This window comes from Charadrius vociferus, unplaced genomic scaffold (assembly GCF_000708025.1).
Source record: "Charadrius vociferus isolate BGI_N301 unplaced genomic scaffold, ASM70802v2 scaffold999, whole genome shotgun sequence".
Lineage (NCBI taxonomy): Eukaryota > Metazoa > Chordata > Aves > Charadriiformes > Charadriidae > Charadrius > Charadrius vociferus.
The window spans coordinates 275416-296418 of NW_009658627.1; the positions used below are offsets into that span (position 1 = coordinate 275416).

The 21003-nt window shown below is 46.8% G+C and overlaps 1 protein-coding gene across 1 annotated transcript; it reads right to left on the reverse strand.

The window, feature by feature from the left end:
- Positions 1-490: 490 nt before the first annotated feature.
- Positions 491-20738, reverse strand: GGT5 (gamma-glutamyltransferase 5). The gene is made up of 12 exons (XM_009893205.1): positions 20578-20738; positions 10238-10368; positions 7468-7557; positions 6152-6341; positions 5414-5571; positions 4888-5037; positions 4349-4482; positions 3502-3704; positions 2971-3062; positions 2058-2167; positions 868-975; positions 491-637 (listed from the first exon to the last, which is right to left on the reverse strand). Exons 1-12 carry the CDS (start codon positions 20736-20738, stop codon positions 491-493), a joined length of 1674 nt encoding a protein of 557 aa, XP_009891507.1.
- Positions 20739-21003: the final 265 nt, after the last annotated feature.

Sequence of the window (21003 nt, forward strand, 5' to 3'; positions counted from 1 at the left end):
CCCTCTAAGTCTGGATGCTTAAGATTTTAGAATCCTGACCCTACAGGCACTTTTGGTAATCCTCATAACCAAAATAGACTTATTTCACATTGCTGAGCCCCAGTAATAGTAAGCCTGAAAGAAACCAATTCTGCTTTTGACTCTCCAGCAGTAATGGAAGATAAACCTGGGTCATTTCACAGTTGGTTTCGGACCAATTTTCCTTTCCCACTTTGTATTCTCTTATTCTGAATAGCTGATGTGCTTAAGAAATACGTTTTTCTGTATATCACATAAGTAATGGAGGGTGTAGCTCTATACAAAGCTGGCTGACCTGTCCTTGTATTGCCTGAGGGTGACTTGGAGTCTATTGGAATTAGGTGTAATCCCAAGTTTTGCCCATTCTCTAGGCACCATCCTGATGGGAACAGGCAATATTGGCATGTCCAAGCCAAACCATGTTCTGAATCTAGTCATCTCCTGTGTTTGTGAATTGTGATGGCATTTTATGCTAATATCCAGCTGACTTCCCCAGCTTCCTTTTATCAGAGTAAGCGGAGATGCATTTTCCTTCCTTGGAAATTCCCTGCACAACATTCATTGCAAATTTAACTTTCTTTTCTTTATGTCCTCTTCCCAGCAGGCCGCTCCTAACCTCCTGTAGAGGGGAGAGAAGAAGAAATGGAGTGAATGGGGCAGGGGCCTGAGGTCTTAGCGTTGCCAGATGTGAAAATGAAGGATTTGCATGTGGGGTCAGGTTGAGAAAGTGAGATATAAGCAAGAAGGCAGTTAGCTAGAAGCAAAATGCAGATTATTCAGGAGAGTTGCAGAAGCAATCTCCTCCTCACCAAAAGGAGAAGACAAGAAGATCCAAGCGAGGTCACTCACCTCACTGAAATGTTCCTCAAACAGGATACGGTCACCTTCAGTATGCATGATGGGAGCTGAAATGGCATGTTCCAAGTCGTAACCAAGCCATAGCTTGTTTATAATTGCCTGCAATGAAACAAATCCCACACTGACTGACCAACTGGGGATACCGAATAAGAACCTGGGTCACATGGTGCCATCCTCTGCACTGTGTAAAGTCAGACCAGGTCTACTGTAAATCCTGCCTGCGGGATGGCGCAGACTTGGGCTGTAGAGAGGCTGCACTGAGTCAGACCAGAAGTCCTACTAGCCTGGTCTTCTGTCTTCACGGTGACCAATAGCAGATGCTCAAGACAAGTGTAAGAATAGGGTGAGCACACAATGATACTTCCCTGAATGCTTTCCCTGAGCACAAATGGTGTCCTTGAATTCAATAGCTACTGAATCTTGTATCTTTCTATTGATGGTTGTTCGTTCTGTTTTCAGATCAGGTCCTAGCACGGACTCCTTCCCATGCTTCTCTCCAGTTGAAAAAAAAAAAAAAAATCTTCTTTCTTCCTCTTGTGGCCTTATCTGCTTTTATTTTTTGGATGCTGAACAAGATGTTTGTTAGACTTCATGCTGAAGCACGCTCTTTTTCATTAAGATCTGTTACTCTGTATGTATGGGTGGTGGCAAGTTTACTGTTTTTCTTGTTCTTTTCATCATGTAGCTTATCAGTTTATTTTTGGGGCCCCAAGGTTTTGGGCAATTCCTCTCATCCTAGTAACTTCATTAACTTGCTATTAAATTATTCTAACTTCTTCCCTTTCAAAAAAGAATTGAGCCTTTAGTGACTTCTAAATTGCAAATAAAACAAAGCACCAAGGAGTCAAGACCTGAGGAGAGCTGAGTAGAAGGAGCAGGTGGGACTGACGGCTGGAACTCTGGGGAGGGCTGAAAGAACTGGCAACTGCTGTGAGTTCTCCCACCTCTTCCATTCCTGGTCCCTCCTGGTGGAAGTGCAGTTCAACAGCACAGCTGAAGCTACCCCCTGCCCTTGCCACAGAAATGCTAGAGGCAAGAAGGTGAGGATAGACTCAGTCTGCAGCAGCCCCTCTTCGCTGCTGATTTCCATATAGCAGCACTAGCAGCAGCAAAGTAATTCCTTTTGTTCAGGACACTGTGTGCTCCCCTTGCTCAGTGGAAGGCGGTACCTGTTCACTCACCATAGCAGTAGCACTGATAATCCAGGCCCCGCCTGCTCCTCCGATCACCAGCATGTCTCCTGTCTTGGAGATGAGAATAGAAGGCACCATTGCTGAGGGAGGCTTCTCTCCTAGAGCAGAGAGAGAGGGTGTTATTCCTCTCATGTGGCTTTTAAAGGGGTTGGAGGGACACACAAGTTTATCTACCTCACCCTTTTTGCATTCCCCATGGAAAACCAAGCTGCTGCTTATTTCTCAAGATGCTCAAGTCTTCCAGAAAAAAAACTAGCTTTCTTGTGCTGAGACCCCATGTCACGAGAAACTGGACCTTTATGGCACAGGCTAAATAGGAAGCATCTCTTGGTGCAGGGCATCCTACATGCATTCAGGACTTGCTGCAGCTCTTTCAACCCGGCTGAGGAACCATTAGCAGCAATCTCAGCAATCTTGCCATCGCAGTACTGATGTCCTCTCTCATGGCAGACCCAAGGAAGATTGCATCAGGGATAGCTTATTTCAGAGAGCAGTGTCTCTGCATCAACACTGCTGCATTACAGTCTGTAGCATTACTGATTGTGCAGTGACTATATACTTTTTCATAGATGAACCTAAAAAGTCAGCAAGCTTGTCTTAGCAGTAGTTTCTTTGCTTCTTCCCTCCCCTCCCTATCAATCCGCTTCAGCGCTTTTTTTTTTAATCTCCATTTTCCCTGGTCAGAAACCAAAACTCCCATGTTTCCATGCAAGGGCATATGTGAGTAGGCAAGACATACTACAGGGCTTTTTCCTCCGTTAGTCTAACACAAACTCGCTCTCATCCAGACCTAGGAAAGGAAAGAGTACCTGCAGTTTACAGATAGTCCCTGCCCACTTGTACATGGCCTGCATATCCACTGCCTGGCCCTGTGTTTTATTTTAAGGGAGAGAATGCTCACCTGGTTTGATGCTTCTGTTGGTTATGCAGAAATCAGCAAGTTCGTTATTTAAAATGATCCCAGTTTGGTTAGAATAGACAAAGGAGCCAAACCTGCAAGGGGGAAAGAAGTAGCCTTTCAGTGCCCAGTGCTCTTTTGTTGTGGGTGACATTAACTGAACATGGAACTCTGTGGGTAACCTCTGTCTCCTCTCAGCCTGTGTCCAAAATCTCTTTGTGGTGCTGTGCTGGAGCCAGAGATACGCTCCCTGTTAGCACTGAACTTGGGAATTTGCCCAACCCACAGAAACTCAAAAGAGCTCAACAAGTTGTTACATTTTTGTGAGTTGCGATGTTCCTTGGAGCTGATACTCAAAGACATTTGCTGTCACATGAAAAAAGCCTTCAGGAATAAGAGACTGCCTAAATCAGTGAAGCCCAAGGGTTTTGCATTTCTGGGAAACAGCCCTTGCAGGCACCCTGTGAACCTGATGCATGGCCTGTGTGACTCAATTACCAACGCCTTGACTTTACCAACGCCTTGGGTACTCACGGGTAGTTGATGGTGCTGGTGGCGGACACGGCACTGCCATCTGCAGCAAGCACAGAGATGTGGCTCGTGCCCTTACTTTTGTATTTGTGGTTGTTGATGGCCTCCAACAAGTTGTAATGGTTGAGTGGATGGTCACCACGAGCATCTATTCGGTGTCTGACAAGCTCAGCAATCTTGTCAGACAGCACAGTCCCCACAGGCACCTGCAATCACAGCAAGGACACTGAGCACAGAGGACAAGGCACAAGGAATGTCTTTGGGCACAAAGAAGCCTGGGGGATTTCAAGCCCAATGCTCAGAGCTTGGGGACCTGCATTGGCAGCATTTGGCCCAGCCTGAATCCCCAGGCCATGCTCGTCACGGAAAATGAAACAAGCTCAGTACTCGGGCATTTCAGCATTGGCATAGGCACGCGCACATCCTTTATCAGGCAAGTGAGTGCCAGTCTACAGCTGAACAGAAACTGCAAACAAAGTAAATGACTGAATCCTGCCTCTGCCTTGGCCAGCTGAGCAGCATTGCTCTTGACTAGCAGTTCTAAGTATTTTCTTTCCCTCCATGGCTGCAAAGCAGGACGTTGTCAGAGCATCGCTTGGTACTGTAGCATTGTGTTGGCAGGCAGGATAGTCTGGGCAATTTAGCCTATGTACTAAGTCCTGCTTGAGGGCTTAGTACATAGGCTAAAATGAGCCAGTGATAATGCAGGTTTAAAAAAAAGAAAAAAAAAAAGAAAAAAAAAAAGGCAGGAAATGGACTTCCCTGCTTCCCCTCTGCTAAACAGTAGTGTAGAAGAAACTGTCAGTGCTGTGGGTGTCTGTGGCTGCCCATATGCACCATGCCAGCTCACCTGAGCTTCAGAGAAGGCTGGGTCACTCATAAGGGGTTTTAGCATATTGCCAAACTTCAGGGCCTCTGCAATGTGATGGTAGGTTTCCACCTTCTCCTTGGGTGTTGCCAGTGACGCTTCATGGAGTTTATACTCTACGGAGCAGGATGAAGTAATTTTGTTAATAGATCCAAGGTAATGTTGTTTCAAGAATTATTAAAAGAAAAGGTAAAAGGAACCTCCTTTTCCCACCCGAGTTCTTATCAAGTTTCCCCTGTGGTTTAGCAGGATGTGGGCACAGAAGCAACCAAGTACTAATTTCTGCTGGGACTTCAATTTCTATTGAAACCTTGGGAAAATCATGTAGCCTTTGGCCTATGGGGATGCTGATCCACTGTAAGACCAAGCAAGTTCATCATCCTGCTGCATACCATGGTCACACTGTTGCTTTCGGGCCCATTCTGGCTCACTAACTCCAGTTTCCTCCCATTACTTTTCTACTGCTCAAGAGCAATACTCTTTGCAAACCTCCTGCTGCCCCTTTTCCCTTAGGAATTTACCTTCTAGTATCTTGAGGATGAACATGAGCACAGCACCTCCCATGGGTGGTCCAGGAGAAAACACTGTGGTGTGATTGTTCAGGGTAATGTTCAGAGCTGAGGACACCTCTGCTTTGTATGCCTGAAGGTCCTCCAGTGAGATACTGGACCCTTCAACAGAAAACCAGACGGGTAGCTGGCATTAGCACATTAACTTGTACTAGGTGTAGAAAGAGCCATCCCTGTATACTCCAAATTTCTTTCACCAAGCACAGCAATGTCATCTACTGCCAAACCCCAGGACATCACAAAGCCTCAGGGAGTTGGAGAGGCCATAGTGCATGAGCACTATGGGTGAATGCCAGAGCAGTAGGTGGCTCTCGGCACTGCTGGGCCTGAGTTATAAGACCTGGGGAAAGGTGGTCTCTTCCCATGCCAGATATCGCCCCAAGTGGCGTACACATGGCACGGCACCTGGTACTGACTCACTGTCAGCCAATTGCTGGAAAAGGCCTGTCTCTTAGTACTAACCATAGCTGTTACTTACCAGCCTTCCTAATGTCCTCCACCAGGGCCTTTCCTATCTGCCCCTCATAAAATGCTGCAGCTCCGTTTTCTGCTACAGTTCTCAGTGTTCGCTGCAGTGCTGGCCACCTGAAGGTCTCTCCACGCTTCAGAAACCTTTCACCAGCACATATGAGTGGGCTGTTAAAGAAGAACATCCACCAGTTTACAGCGTGTAGTTATTCTGTACCCTTCCTACCCAAAGTTGATTTGGTCTATGCATGTTGTATACTTTCCAAGCCAGTGCTACACTGCAGTCTACATGCAGAAAAGTTCTTCTCAGCTGATTGCTACCAATAGCATGAGGCACTCTTTCGCCAGAAAAACCTTCCTCCATGGGACCTAACACTTTGACCCTGGGTCAGGTCAGTGGGGCTTCTCCAAATGAGCATCTGCTGTAGGGCCCTGCTGTCAGGGGACGATTTCCACACAGGCAGAGGCAGGCCACATACAGCCAGCTCCTCCTCATGAGCAGATGTGCTTAGCAGGCAGTTTTGCTGTGCCAAGGCACTCTAAATTACCAAAAAAAAAAAAAAGGTTGCTGACAGAAAAAAAAAAAAAATTAAAAAAACACTTCTGTTATTCGCTTCCTCTCCATAGCAAGTATTTACTGAGCAGAAGCTGCAGCAGCAGCCTGCACTCCATGTCAGCAAGTTAAAGGAAGAGTCTGAAGCTGATGGAACAGTGGTCCTCACACTGCAATTTAATTTATGGGTCTTACCACAGGCTTTTTCCTGGACTGGCGAAGTCTGGGTGATGGATCATTTTGTCCACAACTGGGGAAATGGTAAGTGGCTCTGAAAGGAGCTTGATGGTTGGTTCAAACAGGACTTTCCATGGTAAGCGGCCATGTCGCTTATGGGCTTCTTCATACCCACGGAGTTCTCCTGGTACAGCAATCCAGCGGGAGCCTGAAGAGCAGAACAGCAGTGTCACACCCAGTTAGTCATCAGGCTGTTTCACCTCTGTGAAAGCACTCCAATGGAAGTGTGGATTTGTGGAGGCAGGACTAAGGCTTCTACAAGCATGCTTGGTTTTTTTAATTTCCTTTTTCTATTAATATATTCTTCCACTACCTAACTGAAGGGGTATAGAGAAGCTGGAGCCAGCCTCATACGGGCACGGTGAAAGCACAAGAGGCAACAGGCACATGTTGCAGCAAGGGAGCTGCCAGCTGGACATAAGAGAAAAAGCACTCATGTGGAGCTCAAACTCAAACACTAGAACAAGTGCAGCTGTGAAACTCTCCATCCTCGGAGAAGCTAAAATATGTGACAGGACAAGGGCTGAGCAGCCTGAGCTAGCTCTGACATCTGCTTTGAGCAGGAGTTAGAGCAGAGACCTCCAACTGTCCCTTGCAACCAGAATTGTTCCCAATTCCTTTTCAGACTCTTCTTCCAAGGATAAGAACATCTTCTCCAGGAACTAGGACAGTCCCCAAAAGAAAACGTGCTAGGGAAGGAGAGTGAATGCAGCAAGAAATGTGGAGAGATCCAGCACGTGCTGCTAAAGTGAGAGTGCCTGCTGCCAAATCAGTAACAGCAAATGGATGTGGAGCTTCCTCGGATGGGAGCAAGGTGGTAGCCGAGCTAAGCTGGAGCCCAGCAACTCAGCTGATGCTTCCAGGTTGCTTCCCCAATGTAATGGGCAAGTGCACTAGATTGAGTTCTTTCATTTCCAGAAAGTCTGAGCAGCTATTGACCTTATTTTTCTCTGTAAGAACTGCTGGGAAATGAGTGCTTTGGGAAATCTGGTCTTGAAATGCAGACTTCCTCTGAAGAGAAATTACATAGTGATTTCTCCTTATGCTCTGCTCCCCACCCCCTCACCGGTCAGGTTGCCAATGTTACTACAAACCAGGAATTTTATGGACCTAGTATTTTATGTTACTTATGCAAAAATCAATCCAGGAAGAGCACAAGCAATTAAAAAGAACTTCAGATAAAGTCAGCGAGATCCATGCTTCCCCCACCCTGAGCTTTGTGCAGTGCACACCAGGAGTGCACACAGCCCTCATGGTTCAGTCTGTGTCCTTACCAATGGGGAAACCAGGAGCACAGCCAGACAACAAATTGTGTGGAAACACTTGTGGGACTGTCTCACGGGCGTTGATCACTTCGACTTTTCCTAGAAAGGAGAAGTGGGAAACACATAACATCGTCTTCCTGAAGCAGGTGAACATCACACTTCAGCCAGCTGTGAGCACTGCACGGGCTGCAAGCCCAGAGCCCGTGGCGTCATGCTGAACTGCCCTGAAGCCTGTTGCCAAATGTGTCAAGCACACTTGCAGGGTCAGGCTGCAGTTGGTACACACTGTCATAGAATCATAGAATCGTTATGGCTGGAAAAGGCCTTTAAGATCATCAAGTCCAACCGTTAGATAACTACCAAGCCCACTTCTAAACCATGTCCCTGAGCACCATATCTAAATACATCCAAGGATGGCGATTCAATCACTTCCATGGGCAGCCTGTTCCAGTCTTTGATAACCCTTTCAGTGTAGAAGTTTTTCCTAATGTCTAACCTAAACATCCCCTGGTACAACTTGATGTCATTTTCTCTTGTCCTAGCACCATATCTAAATACATCCAAGGATGGCAATTCAATCACTTCCATGGGCAGCCTGTTCCAGTCTTTGATAACCCTTTCAGTGTAGAAGTTTTTCCTAATGTCTAACCTAAACATCCCCTGGTACAACTTGATGTCATTTTCTCTTGTCCTATCCATTGTAAATTGTGAGAAGACACCAACGTCCACCTCTCTACGACCTCCTTTCAGGTAGCTGTAGAGAGCAGTAAGATCTCCCCTCACCCTCCTTTTCTTCAGACTAGACACCCCCAAGTCCCTCAGCCACTCCTCATAAGACTTATTCTCAAGACCCTTCACCACTTTCGTTGCCCTTCTCTGGACCCTCTCCAGCACCTCAATGTTCTTCTTGTACTGTGGCACCCAAAACCCAACACAGTACTCAAGGTGCGGCCTTCACCAGTGCCAAGTACAGTGGGACAATCACTCCTCTAGCCCTGCTGGCTACACTATTCCTGATGCAGGCTAGGATGCTGCTGGCCTTCTTGGCTACCTGGGCACACTGCTGGTTCATGTTCAGCAGACTGTCAATCAACACTCCCAGCTCCTTTTCTGCCGGGCAGCTTTCCAGCCACGCTTCCCCAAGCCTGTAGTGCTGCATGGGGTTGTTGTGGCCCAAGTGCAGGACTCAGCACTTGGCCTTGTTGAACCTCATACTATTGGCCTCAGCCCATCAATCCAACCTGTCCAGGTCCCGCTGAAGAGCCCTCCTACCCTTAAGCAGATCAACACTCCCACCTAACTTGGTGTTGTCTGCAAACTTACTGAGACTGTTGTTTGCTCCCATGCATTTATTTAGAGCAAACCGAGCAGTGCCTAACTAGAAGTAACGAAGGTACTGGGACGAGGCTAGGGCCTGTCTCTAGTAAGTTAATGTGCCCCCTCCAGGGCTCATGGGCCTGGGATGTGGGCTGGGACATGCTGCTTCCCATCTGATTTGCAGGTTCCTACTCTCCCTCTACAGGTGGGACATGCTGGAGACATAACATGAGCCTCATGCTCCTTGGTGGGCCCTTTTCCAAGTGATGATGCGGCATGTCTACCCTGTTTGTAAGCAGAATGCTGATACTGAAAGACGTTCTATGTATTAGGAAGCTTGAAAAGGAAAAAAACCCACCAGTAACAAACCCCCCCCACACTTGTATACGTTTGTATTTCAGGTCCAGGCTATTATTTAGCCTCCTTCTCTGCCTTGTATTTATCTTTTCCTGTCACAGCCCACAGAGCCAGCTGTGTTGCAGGAGCCCATAGTGCTGCCTCGTGTACCAAACACCCCAGCTGTGCAGAGCCATGCGCAGCTCTGTGCAGCAGAATAATTCAGGTAGCAGAAGAGCACTGTTGATAGGAGACAAAGTTACATGGCTCTGCCAAAAGGGAAAAAAAAAGAAAAATATAGGTGTTTTGCCAAATTATGCTATTGCATAAGATACACCCAAGCATTTCCAGACTTGTGACTCTATGAAACTACTTGGCAGGGGTTTTAAGACTACGGTATTGTTACTGTGTTCATTGTTGATTTTATTATTTAGATCTATATGCTCTGGGGGCTTTTGGGAGCCAAGGCAGTTAAAAAAAAAACATTAAAAACATAAAAGCAAGAACACAACACTAGGGGTTAAGCCAAACACAGAAAGAGTTCCCAGCAGGCCCTAAACATTACTAGATTTAGATTTCTGAAGTGAAGAAGTCTCACCACAGCTTTGGGGAGTCCTACATACACCAGCAAGGACAGCATGCGATGCAGCCCCCACGTCAGCAGGCACCACCTGAGCTGCTGCTCCAGGATGAGCTCTTGAAGCCCCATCCCAAGGGCTCAGCTGAGCCAGTGACAGCCCCATATTGCTGTGTTCATTGCCAGCACATGTGCCTCACTCCGCTCACCTCTGCCTCCATAGCAGCCCACCAGCAGCTCAGACTTGCTGCACTGTCAGCTATGTGACTTTGAAATGTAATTTGGGATTGCTTTGGAGGGGGAAGGAGAGGCAAAGTCAGTTCATTTTAAATCCAAAGCTCCTGCCCCAACACACATGTTCCTCCTGTGAAAAGATGCTGTTAACAGATGCTTTGGATTAAGAGCAAAAGCATGCTTTGTGATCAGAGGATGCAGCTTTTATATTCAAAAGATTGCTCTGAGAGAACATGAAGCATTCTGACGTCTCCACAGCAGCTGGGTGCCCGCAGAGAAACAGGGCACCATGGAGAGGACAGGGCTGGCCCATACCTGTGCTGGCATTATAGATGGTAAATATGACCCCACCACCCAGGCCCGAACTCTGAGGGTTCATCACCGAGGTGCAGATCAAGCTAGCGATGGCAGCATCCACAGCTGTGCCTCCGCTTTTCAGGATGTCCCTGTGGTAGAAATGGAGGAAAAAACAACAATGTTAAAAGCCAGGGATGATGGAATGGAGGATCCATATGAAAATGTCTCGCTGGGACACTCGCAAGGCAGCCCCAGATTGAACATAGGAAGTTCCATCTTAACATGAGGAGGAACATCTTTACTTTGAGGGTAGTGGAGCACTGGCACAGGCTGCCCAGAGAGGCTGTGGAGTCTCCCGCACTGGAGACATTCAAAACCCGCCTGGATGCCGTCCTGTGCAACCTCCTGTAGGTGACCCTGCTCTGGAGGGGGGGTTGGACTAGGTGATCTCCAGAGGTCCCTTCCAACCCTGACCATTCTGTGGTTCTGTGATTCTGTGATGAGAGCAGCTAGCAGTTGGAGAAAGCTATTGGCAGCAATGTGGGGTGTGAGGCTGCAGCAAAGAACCTTTCTTTGTGGGAGTGAAAAAGAAAAATTAGTGGGAAAGAATAGAGAGTTTGCAGGAGGAAAGAGCAGCCAGGGGCCCGACCTGTGCAAGGCTGGTCTTCCTCTGGGCAGAGTGATGGGACAGAGAGAACTGCATTTGCTCACAAATGCTGTTGACAGAAAGGGACAGCAAGGAGCTCCAAGATGTGGAGGAGGATGCTCTCAGCAGAGGACACAGCTTTCCACATGCTGGGAATCAAAAAACTGATTTGTAGCTCCCCACCTACTGTTCCCAATAAAAAGGCTTATGCTGGTCAACAGGATGGGGCACTGAAACAGGAACAGTGGGTCCACAGGAAGCAAACCCCTGAGACTTAACATGTCAATTAGCACAAAATTCAGGCCTTAATTCATTGTTCCTACAATGTCCCTTCCTGGGCTTATTAGCATGAAAATCCCACCCCCTCCCTGTATCTCCAAAGGCAAAAACCAATCAACCAACGAAAAAAAACTGAAACGGGGAAAAAAACCCTTCAACTGTTTCTACTTAGGCACAGCCACACCAAAGAACACACAGGCGTTAAGGTAGCCTCATGCTGTTGAAAGCAAAGAGTTTCTGCTAGAGAAACGTGTCTCAACAAACGCTTCCCTCAGGCACAGCTGTAAAACAAAACCTTTCCCTTGCAGTGGAAATGCGGTGGGGTGGGGTTTCCTTGCACAGCCTGCCAGTAGCCAGCACTGGTATTTCCTAGGAAGGTTTCTGACTGTTTGGGTTAGGCTATTGCTTAGATAAAGCAAAGACAGAAAGGAAAGTGGAATAGTTCATTAATTGGAGTGCAACTGCTCCCAGAGCCTACGATAGGAACAGAGAGCACATATAGAGACTGCTGTTTATTTTACATCCATTGATGTGGCTGGGACCTGCTGGGGCTGGGAACAGGATGCTGCCAGCAGGGACACTGACTGTGGCTTTCCTTTGTTTCTCTAAGTACCTTTGGAACCACTGCCTGTAAGGAAATGGCATGTGGACATGTGGAGAGAAAAGAAATGGTAGGGAACCACCGGGCTTTCTGTTTGGGGTCTGCATGGCTTAGCCTCTTAGCTGCAAGCTGCTCCCTGGCTGTAGCTCTGAAAATGGAGACTGAAGCTCAGGCTCACCTGTTCCTCTCCTTGTAGCAGGGGTAAGTAAGATTCACCACACCAATGTCCCTGGGTGGTGTTTTTCTTAAACTAAAGCTTTTTAATTGCTAACAATAGAAGGGAAGGACACGAGGGCTTCATGAGAAACTGAGTTACCTCTGCAGAAGACCCAGGAAGCATGTTATAAAGTTGGGAACGGAGGGGAGAAGGACCACTATACTGGCCTGGGACAGTGTTCCTCAGAGCCCCTGGATTATGGGCTATGAGGCAGCAGCCATACAAAGCCTGGTGCCAGGGAAAACCATGGTTCTGAGATAATTTGCAGTGAAAAACAACTACATAAAGAAACTTAGAGATTGTATGGTATTTGTTTCAATGCAATGCATTAAGACCTTAACATGGAAAATCAAACACATTTCTGTCGTTTTCCCAAAGCCCAAAAAGCACCAGATCCTCACCCAATTTCCAGCCACATTCACAGTTGTGTAAGTGGTTGCACATCTTGCACACTACCTCTTGTCCAAGGACCCTCCTGCCACTCTCCTTCTGCAGCCGGTGCCACACACCCCTCACCACATCCCCAGAAACCCGTCTGCCTGGAGAGCACTCCCTGATGAAGAACCTCGTCCCTTCTTGTGTCATCTGGTGATGGTCATCTACCTGCTCCATAAGATGAGCGGTTCCCCTGCCACCACTGATCTGCACCAAGCCAGCATGCTCTGCACAGGAGCTACATTAACTTAGCATGCCAAAGGGTGACCACAGTCAATCAATTTATTAATTTAATATTTGTACACCTAGAGGTCTGTTTCTGGATGATGCTTAGATCTTTTGGTGTTCCCAAGTACTTGTTTATAAAAGCAACATTGTGGGCTAAATACCCTTTAACTACCACAAATGTAGCGCCATATGCCCAAAGCACACAAACTTGAGAATTTTTTAGCATGACCTTATCCATGCTCCCTCCCTCCAACACTCCCAGTTAGGCATAGAGCCAGGATAACACAAGTCACGTAAACTCCAGTTTGTAGCTGCGCCTTGGCTCCCACTGAGATCAGGGAGGACAAATGAGGTCTCAGCCTCAGAAGAAAAGGTGCATCTAACTGCTAAAGAGAGCAGCAAACTTCTCAAGGGATCTAGACCTGGATTGTTACTGCCATTGGCAAACTGGACCCAGATTTCGTTAGCGCATCAAGGAACAAGTGGGAGGAGGACATTCACTGGCCAGTGGAGAGGAACTCAGCAGCGCTGCCAGGATGGACACATCCTGCTTGGCATGGCCAAGGCAAATCAAGCGCTTATTTATGAGCACTGATTACTGCAGCCTGCTAGTCCACCCAATAGTTTGCAGATGGGTCATGCCCAAGACACTGACATTGTGCATGACTGAGGAAGGCAGGAAAGCCAGAGATAGTCTTTATTGTTTCTGCTCTGTGGCAGGAACACACAGTGGCGCCCTGATTCTTGGCTGCGACTCCTTGGTGTCAATGCAATATAGGGCAAAGATAACACCAGCAGCCAACAAAGGGACACCTTTTCACAGAAAAGCAAAGCATGCTTTGCTTTGTCCTTGGTTACTAGCCCTAATTAATCGCATTTTGCAATATAAACAAGATGACAAGAAAAATAGAATTTCCAGATAATCCAAAAGTGCTTTCCATTCCTCTGTCTACTCTGTCTATATTGGTGGCAGCTGTCACTGTGACCTCTGGTGGCAAATACCACGTCTAACAACACACAGTCAAACCTGTTTCTTGCTCAGGGGAAGGAGGGCTTTCCAGTTGCCTGCTGCCTTTCAGTGAGTACCACAGAATGGAGAGCTAAGGCTTCCCATCAACCACAGCGTGTGGCATCTGGGACCATCTCAGTATGGGATGGGCTGTGTGATGCTGGGCATGGTCCTTTGCCTGTTGCGTCTCTGGAGGACAGGGGTTACGGGAAGGGGAGCTGAGACTTCTCCCCAAAAACAGGCATTATATTGGCTCTTCCCAGCCTGGCAGGAAGCACTCCCAGGCCCAAGTCTCACAAACAAATCTTGGAGGGCTCACACAGCACACTGACGCTGTTTCCCTGGCTCCGTGGGGGTGCATGTGCCTGCCAAGTTTTTCACTTGCACCCCAACACAAGGGGTGTTCCATGACGCAGGGCAGGCATGGTGGTAGCTAAGGAAAAGCAAACCTTACAGTTGGGCTTTTAGCTCAAGCTCAGAAACAAGTGAACCCAGTAAGGGTAAAACCAAATCCTGTTCAGGGTTATTAAGAAGATTTCTTTTGCACTGCTTTGCTCTTTTACCCGGGAGGCCTGATATGTGTCCCCTATCATCAGCGTAGGGTTCAGGGCCCACAGCCATTCTATGCTATCTGCAGACAGCTTAGTCTTGACAGCTTTCCCTCCAGCCTCTCTGCATATTGAAACACAACCAAAAAAACCACTCTCTGAGCTGGTTCTTGGCATTTCACACTCAGCTCCCCATGCCTGGCTCACCCGCTTTCAGCCAGAGCCCTGCCACTTCCTTGGAAGTGATGCCTGGGGTATTTAGGGCCATTTTGTCTTTCTCATCTAGCTAGACTGGCAGAGTACACCCTGTCCCCTTAGGTTGCTCCCTATGGAGCACTGCTACAACTGCGTTAATTATAATGCAAAACCCTGGAGAGACACATGACCCCTCAATCAAAATGTGGTACCTTACCAGGTCTCTGGAGACATCTCAGTGCTACAGCTGACAACATCTGATAACAACATGTTTTGTCCTATATCCTTCCTGCCACGTAGTTTCAGCTTTAGGATTTGGCCATTAATGGTGTTTCCTTAAAGTGAGGAGCAGAAGAGGATGTTAAAAACTAAGTCCTGTTCCAGCAGCTGCAAAACGGGGATTCACACCCCACACCCCAAACCCCAGGAAAGGTGGCGCTTTTCTCACATAAGCCTCACAGCAAAGATGAGCTGTGCTGGGCTGCAGCCTGAGTCTGCTGTTCTGCTCTGGGCTAGACAGAGCCCTGAAGCAATTTTAAATACACTGGAGGTATAGACTAAGGTATTAAATTATATTGGGGTTTTTTTTCTGCTAAAGAAAGCTGGGGGCTGGGAGGAGAACACCCATTATATAGGAGCTGCCTGCTTAAGATTTATGAAGAGCAAAAGCAACAGCTGTTTTTGTAAAAAAGGGCCAGTTGCCAAATTTAAAACTCTTAAAATACAAGAAGAAGGGAAGGCAAATCCTTTGGGATATTAACATTCCTCAGAAATGCTGCTGGGCCATTGCTGAAAAGGATTTTTGCAGCAGATTCTCTGCCTAGAACTGAGATTCCCAGGACCGCAGACATTTTCTGACTGTTAAATTCTCACCATTCTCACCCTTCCCACCACCCTGTCCACCCAGGAGGCTGTTCATTTCAGAAAAAGCTAGTTCCCAGGGTTTATGCTAAGCTACACTGGAGAAGTGGAATCAGAAGTGGCTTCTGGTCCAGGTCAGATCAGCTCACCTCACTGCAGCAAATCCCATCCCTGTGAATAAGCACTTCTCCTGAATCTCTCCCTGGCCTTATGCTGGCTTTTGCTTCTGCTATTTGGGAAACTAACAGATGCAGAGCAATGGGTGGCAGAGCTCAAACAGTACATTGGTAGGGAATATAAAGCTTTTTGCATGTTTGATGGCAAAAGCCTCTTCCATTGCCAGTAGGGAACAAGTGGCTCAGAGTTGGAGGCGAAGGTGTGTTTGGGTACATGAGGACAAATTACTGGGTTGGACTTTGGTACAAAATTCACATCCTTGGGTGAAAAACTGCTCTGACTATCCTTTTAGCCTCCCATCCCTTTTCATCAAAGTGTTTTACTTCATTCAGGAACAAGTTTTCTTCCAGTGCAGGGCCCCTGTCTGGACTGCACAGGTGCACAATATTGCGTTCAGTCACCATCTCCAGCAGTAAAACCATTTGCAGCAAAATACATGACCTCGTTCACCAGTGAGAACTGGGCACTGATGGCTAACAGCAAAGCTAGCACAGGACCTGCCAACAAGGATGATGACACGCTGGAGGCTTGCTGAGATTGCTCACTTTCTGCAGGGAGCCAAAGAGTTGCATAAAGATTTCAGAAAGTCCAACCTTACACATCCCCAGGATATACAAACACAATCTCCAGAGCTGGAAAACCCAAGCCTGCGGACAACAGGGGAGCACAACTGAAGAAAAAGAGCAGCAAACAGGGGCCATGAGTCTGCCCCCCATCTCCTGCTTGTACTAGCGAACTACAGAGCTACATACAGGGCTTTGCTGACCCTTCCTTCACAACTGAACTATCAGTGACAGAAACACAAGGGCTCTGAGGTGTTTTCTCCAACCCGCTTGTTAAAAGACAAGACTGCTCTTCAGGCAAGAGGTTCAGTTCACTTATTCTCAACAAGTTCAATTGAAAGTTCTATTAGGAGCGCACAAAGACTGTCGTAAACAGCAGCATCTTACACCAACACAGTATCATGTAATGCCCCAGGAATTTCATTACTGCTAATGACAACTCACAGAGCATGTGGTTTGAGTTTCTTTTTTTTAAAGGAAATAAGATTTTTTAATTAAAGAATAAAATTTATAAGTAGGTCAGAGATTAGGTGCTGCTTTTAGCTTCCAAGACTTTAGGCGCCAGACCACTGCGATTGGTTTCATGCCCATGCTGCACTGGAGGTTCTCCGAGCACCCCCTGCATGGGTTCCTGGGAGCTCAGGGAGGATTTGCAGGATGAAAGGGGCAGGGGGGTTGGCCCAGCGTCCCAGCAGAGAGAGGGTCTGTGGGGTCAGTGGGGGAGAGCAGGGAGAAACCGGCATTGTTGAATCTCTCTGTGGTGTGCCTGCAGGGACTGGTCACGATGACTCCTGCTCTCACCGGCAGGGTGGGCAGGCAGGCTGACAGGTTCAATTACAACATGTGGTTTTCATTTGATTGTAGCTTTGTCATACCCAAGCCTAATTTTTTTCACATGGTGCTGTGGAGGTCGCTCTTTTCCTTTTTTTTTTGTATTTTTCCAGCAAAATCATTCAGCAATTACCAAAAAAATTAGACTGAGGAAATTTTTTCATTTACCTTATTTTACTTGTTTTAAACTCCTCCGGAAAATGTGTGAGGAGGATTTGCAGTGTGCAAGTACAAAGCCAAAGATGTAGTCTGCCTCCAGTTCAAACAATTCACTCTAATTTAGCCAAGTTGTTTGCTTTGGGGGAAAAAAAACCCAAACCAAACTTATCATTAAAAATTTTGATCACATTGATCATATGATGTTGGGGTTTTTTTAATATATAGAAAAATGCATATGTGTGTGATCATCAATGAATTAACCAGCTTTGGTAGATTAATTCTCCTGTGATTTCTAAGCAGCGATAGCAGAAATCAGCTGTTTCAACCCTGAGCTGCAGAGGCTAAGCACAGCTTCGTGAAAAAAACCTGCATCTGGTAAGAGCCATAGCTTCAGGGCATGGAAAAAACAAGGAAATTATTATCCTTAGTACTCTGCTCCCCACGCTGGATCGGGAGCAAGTAGAGTGGCCATGTCCTACCTCAAACACAAAGGAGATGGGAGAGGAATGAGGTGGCTGAGCTGTGGAGGGAGCAATCAGGGCAAAAGAAAGCCCATAAGGTTGAGTAATTTGGGAGCAGGGGTGAAGGTGTTGTGTTTGTAGGCTGAGAAGACCAGAAGTAGTGACTGCAGAGGGAGCTGGGTACGTGTGGGAAGGAGCAGCCACAGAGCTAGAGGCGAGGCAGCAATTACATTGAAGAGAGAGAGCAGCAGCACAGGCAGCAAAGGGCCCAGGAGGGACTCGGGAGCAGCAATACGGGTCTCAGCTCTTGTGCTGTTGGGAATCTTGGCATTGATGTTTGCTCACTTAACTGCTCAACTCTTTACATCATTCCAAGTCCAAACAGCCAGGTTAAAAAATTTGCAAATGTTTGCATAACTGCAGAAAAAGAGTGAAGACCTAAATACAGTCCTTATTAAGAAAAACACAAAATTAATTATTTCTTCTTGTTTCCTCTCTCCTAAGTCTCATGATTTTGGGAGTTGAATTATTTTTGAACAGAAGAAGTCAAAAGCATTGTTGTAATCTCAAAAACACTCAGTTGACCGGCTGGGCAGTGTCTGGGAAGGAATTAGGGTTGTGCATCAAGCGCTTTGCCCAACTCTCACTTTGTTGCCGAAGTTAAGTGGTAAATGAAGTGGCAGCTCACAGGTGGGGCATCAGGGCCGAATGGCTAAGACTACTTTGAGAAATTGGATTTTATTTCTACTGCTGTGACAAAATTCCTATGTGATGCTAAAATCTAGTTCAGCAAAGATTAGGCAGGAGGTCGCTGTGTGCTCCTCAGCTCCTAGTGCTCCCATCAAGAACTCTTGGTCAGGCTTGAGAAAGCCCTCACCCTGCACAGCCACAGTGAGGTCAGCGAGAGATGTACCCTGAGCAGCACAGAAAGAAAGGCAGAGACCTTGGTCAAAGTGACTCTGATGTGGCATCTCCGCAGTATAATTGCCATGGTAGACTTCCTTATTTATATCGGTGAGATAACATCATTTTCTCACTTCCTAGACTGCTAAGAGAATTAATTTAGTTGTGACTATCATGCACTAATAGCTAAGAGCTAAAATGTGACATACAGATATAACAGCACATAAATGTTTGGGAGAAAATGAACAAGACCACATGCAGTGCAGAGCATGCAGTAGGCTTCCCCCAAAGCAAAAATGCTCCTTCCTTACAAGCTACCACTGTGGGCCAGTGGGGACAAAAAGAGAAATAGGACAATGACAAAGAAAAGGGCAAACATTATACAAAGCTTCTGCAAGCTCTGTTGCAGATGAACATTTTTATAAACTTTTTTTATGATCTACTGCAAGAACACAAACAGATAGCTCAAGATGGGAGGACAACACGGGAATTCGGTTCATTCCAAGTATAAGGACAGCACGAAATGAGCACAAAGGCTTCCAAGAATGGCTGGAGGCCAAGGATACCGGGAAAAGCAGCAGACAGTATGGGAGCAGAGCTAACCACTGGGCAGAGGGTGAGTGGTGTAGAGTCAAGGTGAAGAAGGAGAATAGTCTTGGCTGGGCAGATCCAGGGGGCTTGGGAGGGCTGGAGGAGAGAGCTGATATGTTTGGAGCAGGACGACGTGATGTGCAGATGCCCCAGGCTGAGGAAAAGGGGCAAAACGTATGATGGGAAGTTGAAGCAAGGGCAGAATTTCGTGGGCATCATTGGCAACTATTTGTAGGAAATCTGAGGTGGTCTGTCAGACTGGAGGGACACCATAGACCTTGTCAGCAAGTGTGTTGGAGGTGCAGATACAGCAATGGTTGAGATTATGGAAGCAGGTGGAGCTTCTTGTGGAGAGAAGGAAAGGAAACAGATGACAGCCCAGCAGCAGTAGCCCGCTAGCCAAAGCTTCTCAGTTGTCAACCTGATCACAGATTTCTGTGGCTTTTGCTTCAGCGCCTTCCAGCTGATTCTACACTACCTCAAGTTAAAAATTACAATAGCTGTAAAACAAGTGCCATGGTTTTCCCAGCAGATTCTTTGGGCAATCCAATAATGTATCTTCCTGTATTTCCACTAACACTGATTTAATAGATACTTCTTCAACCCTCTGAAGAACTAACCTGTGGCTTAGCATTAAAAAAAAAAACCAAACATCTAATTCCTTGACATACATGCAGCCACAGTACATTTTCTCCAACTACTCACAAATGCCATGTTGGCATGTCATTGCAAGAACCATGTGTGACATGGCAAGCATGGTGTAATGGCATCACATCTTATCCCACTCCTCCAGCCACAAGGTAGAGCACAGAGCTCCAATATCCATTGCCAGAGCATTCAGCATCACATGTAGCTTGTGCAGTTCCATCCTTCCACTTTCATGCATGTAAGTGTTTAAGAACTGAAGTAACAGTAATAGTAAAATAATAAAATAATAACATGAGTCAAAATGTTTGAGAGAGAAGTTGTTACACAAACTGAAGTGTTACAACCTGGGCTGATAGAGATTTTTTTTTAATTTCCTTCCAAGTGATGTAAGTGTATCTTTTGTACTTATACTGTCCTGGCTGAATTTCAATTAAATCTGCCCTTTGCTTTACAATACATCATGTCTTTCTTGATAGCAAACACACCTGCTGCAGGCTTTAGTCCAGAAACACACACCCTAAAGGCTGGGATGCCCAGTCCCCCTTACCCTCCCCACCTTCCTTGCCTCTGCTGAAGCCCAGCTGCAGCTCTCTGCTAGCTGCTCTCACTTCTTCCTTAATTTATTTCTAAGCCACTTATCTAACAGACTTACCACCATGAAGTAAGCAGTTAATTTCCTGCTTCCCCACTTAAAACAACCTTGCATTTGTATACTATAAATATTTGTACCTTCCAAAAGGCCAAGGATTTGCAGAGCTGCAAATTTTTGTGACATTAAATAACGAAAATAGACATCAACCACAGAGACAGGGCTCCATCTACTCTCTGAGCGGCTCCACTGCCGATGGAGAGGACCCAGGGAGCAGCACTGCTGCTCAGCCCCAGAAGCGGGGATAGGGCAGACACCCAGCTCACTCCTGTAGTTAGTACACATACCTGTCTGTCAGTGCAAGTCCACAACATATGCAACATGTAACCCGAAAAACTGAGAGGTCTGTGCACATACCGTCCGATGACAGAGCAGGTCTCAGTGTCAGCAGCCACGGCACCGTGCAGGTAGTGCTGAGGACCACACTTGGGTTGAGTCAGGATCACCAGGAGTGCAACAACAACTGCCAGCACCCCTAGGGTCAGCAGCACCAGACAACAGATCTTCCCCGTAGACATGTCTATTCCTACGCCGCTGGAGGCAGCTGGGAGGCTTTTACTCCTTTTGCGAAGGCGCCTGCTTTGCTCAGGGTGGAAGTCGAGGATCCCGGCAGTTTTGGGAGGGAGGTCTCACTGAAGTGGGCTCTGCCCCCTGTGACTGAGATACATTCTTTTTAAGATTAAAAAATGCTAAAAAGGAAACGGTGTACTCTTTCTTTCCTGCTCTCTTACGTGTGAGAGGCTTTTCACTCTCTTTTATAAAGTAAACTTTTTCTGGCATATC

Coding starts and splice junctions, on each gene's coding strand:
- GGT5 (XM_009893205.1), bottom strand. CDS start 20,738: ATGTCTACGGGGAAGATCTGTTGTCTGGTGCTGCTGACCCTAGGGGTG. Junction 7,558..10,237: donor CATCTATAATGCCAGCACAG/GTATGGGCCAGC, acceptor TCTCCTTTCTAG/GAAAAGTCGAAGTGATCAAC. Junction 976..2,057: donor TTATCAGTGCTACTGCTATG/GTGAGTGAACAG, acceptor GTTTCATTGCAG/GCAATTATAAACAAGCTATG.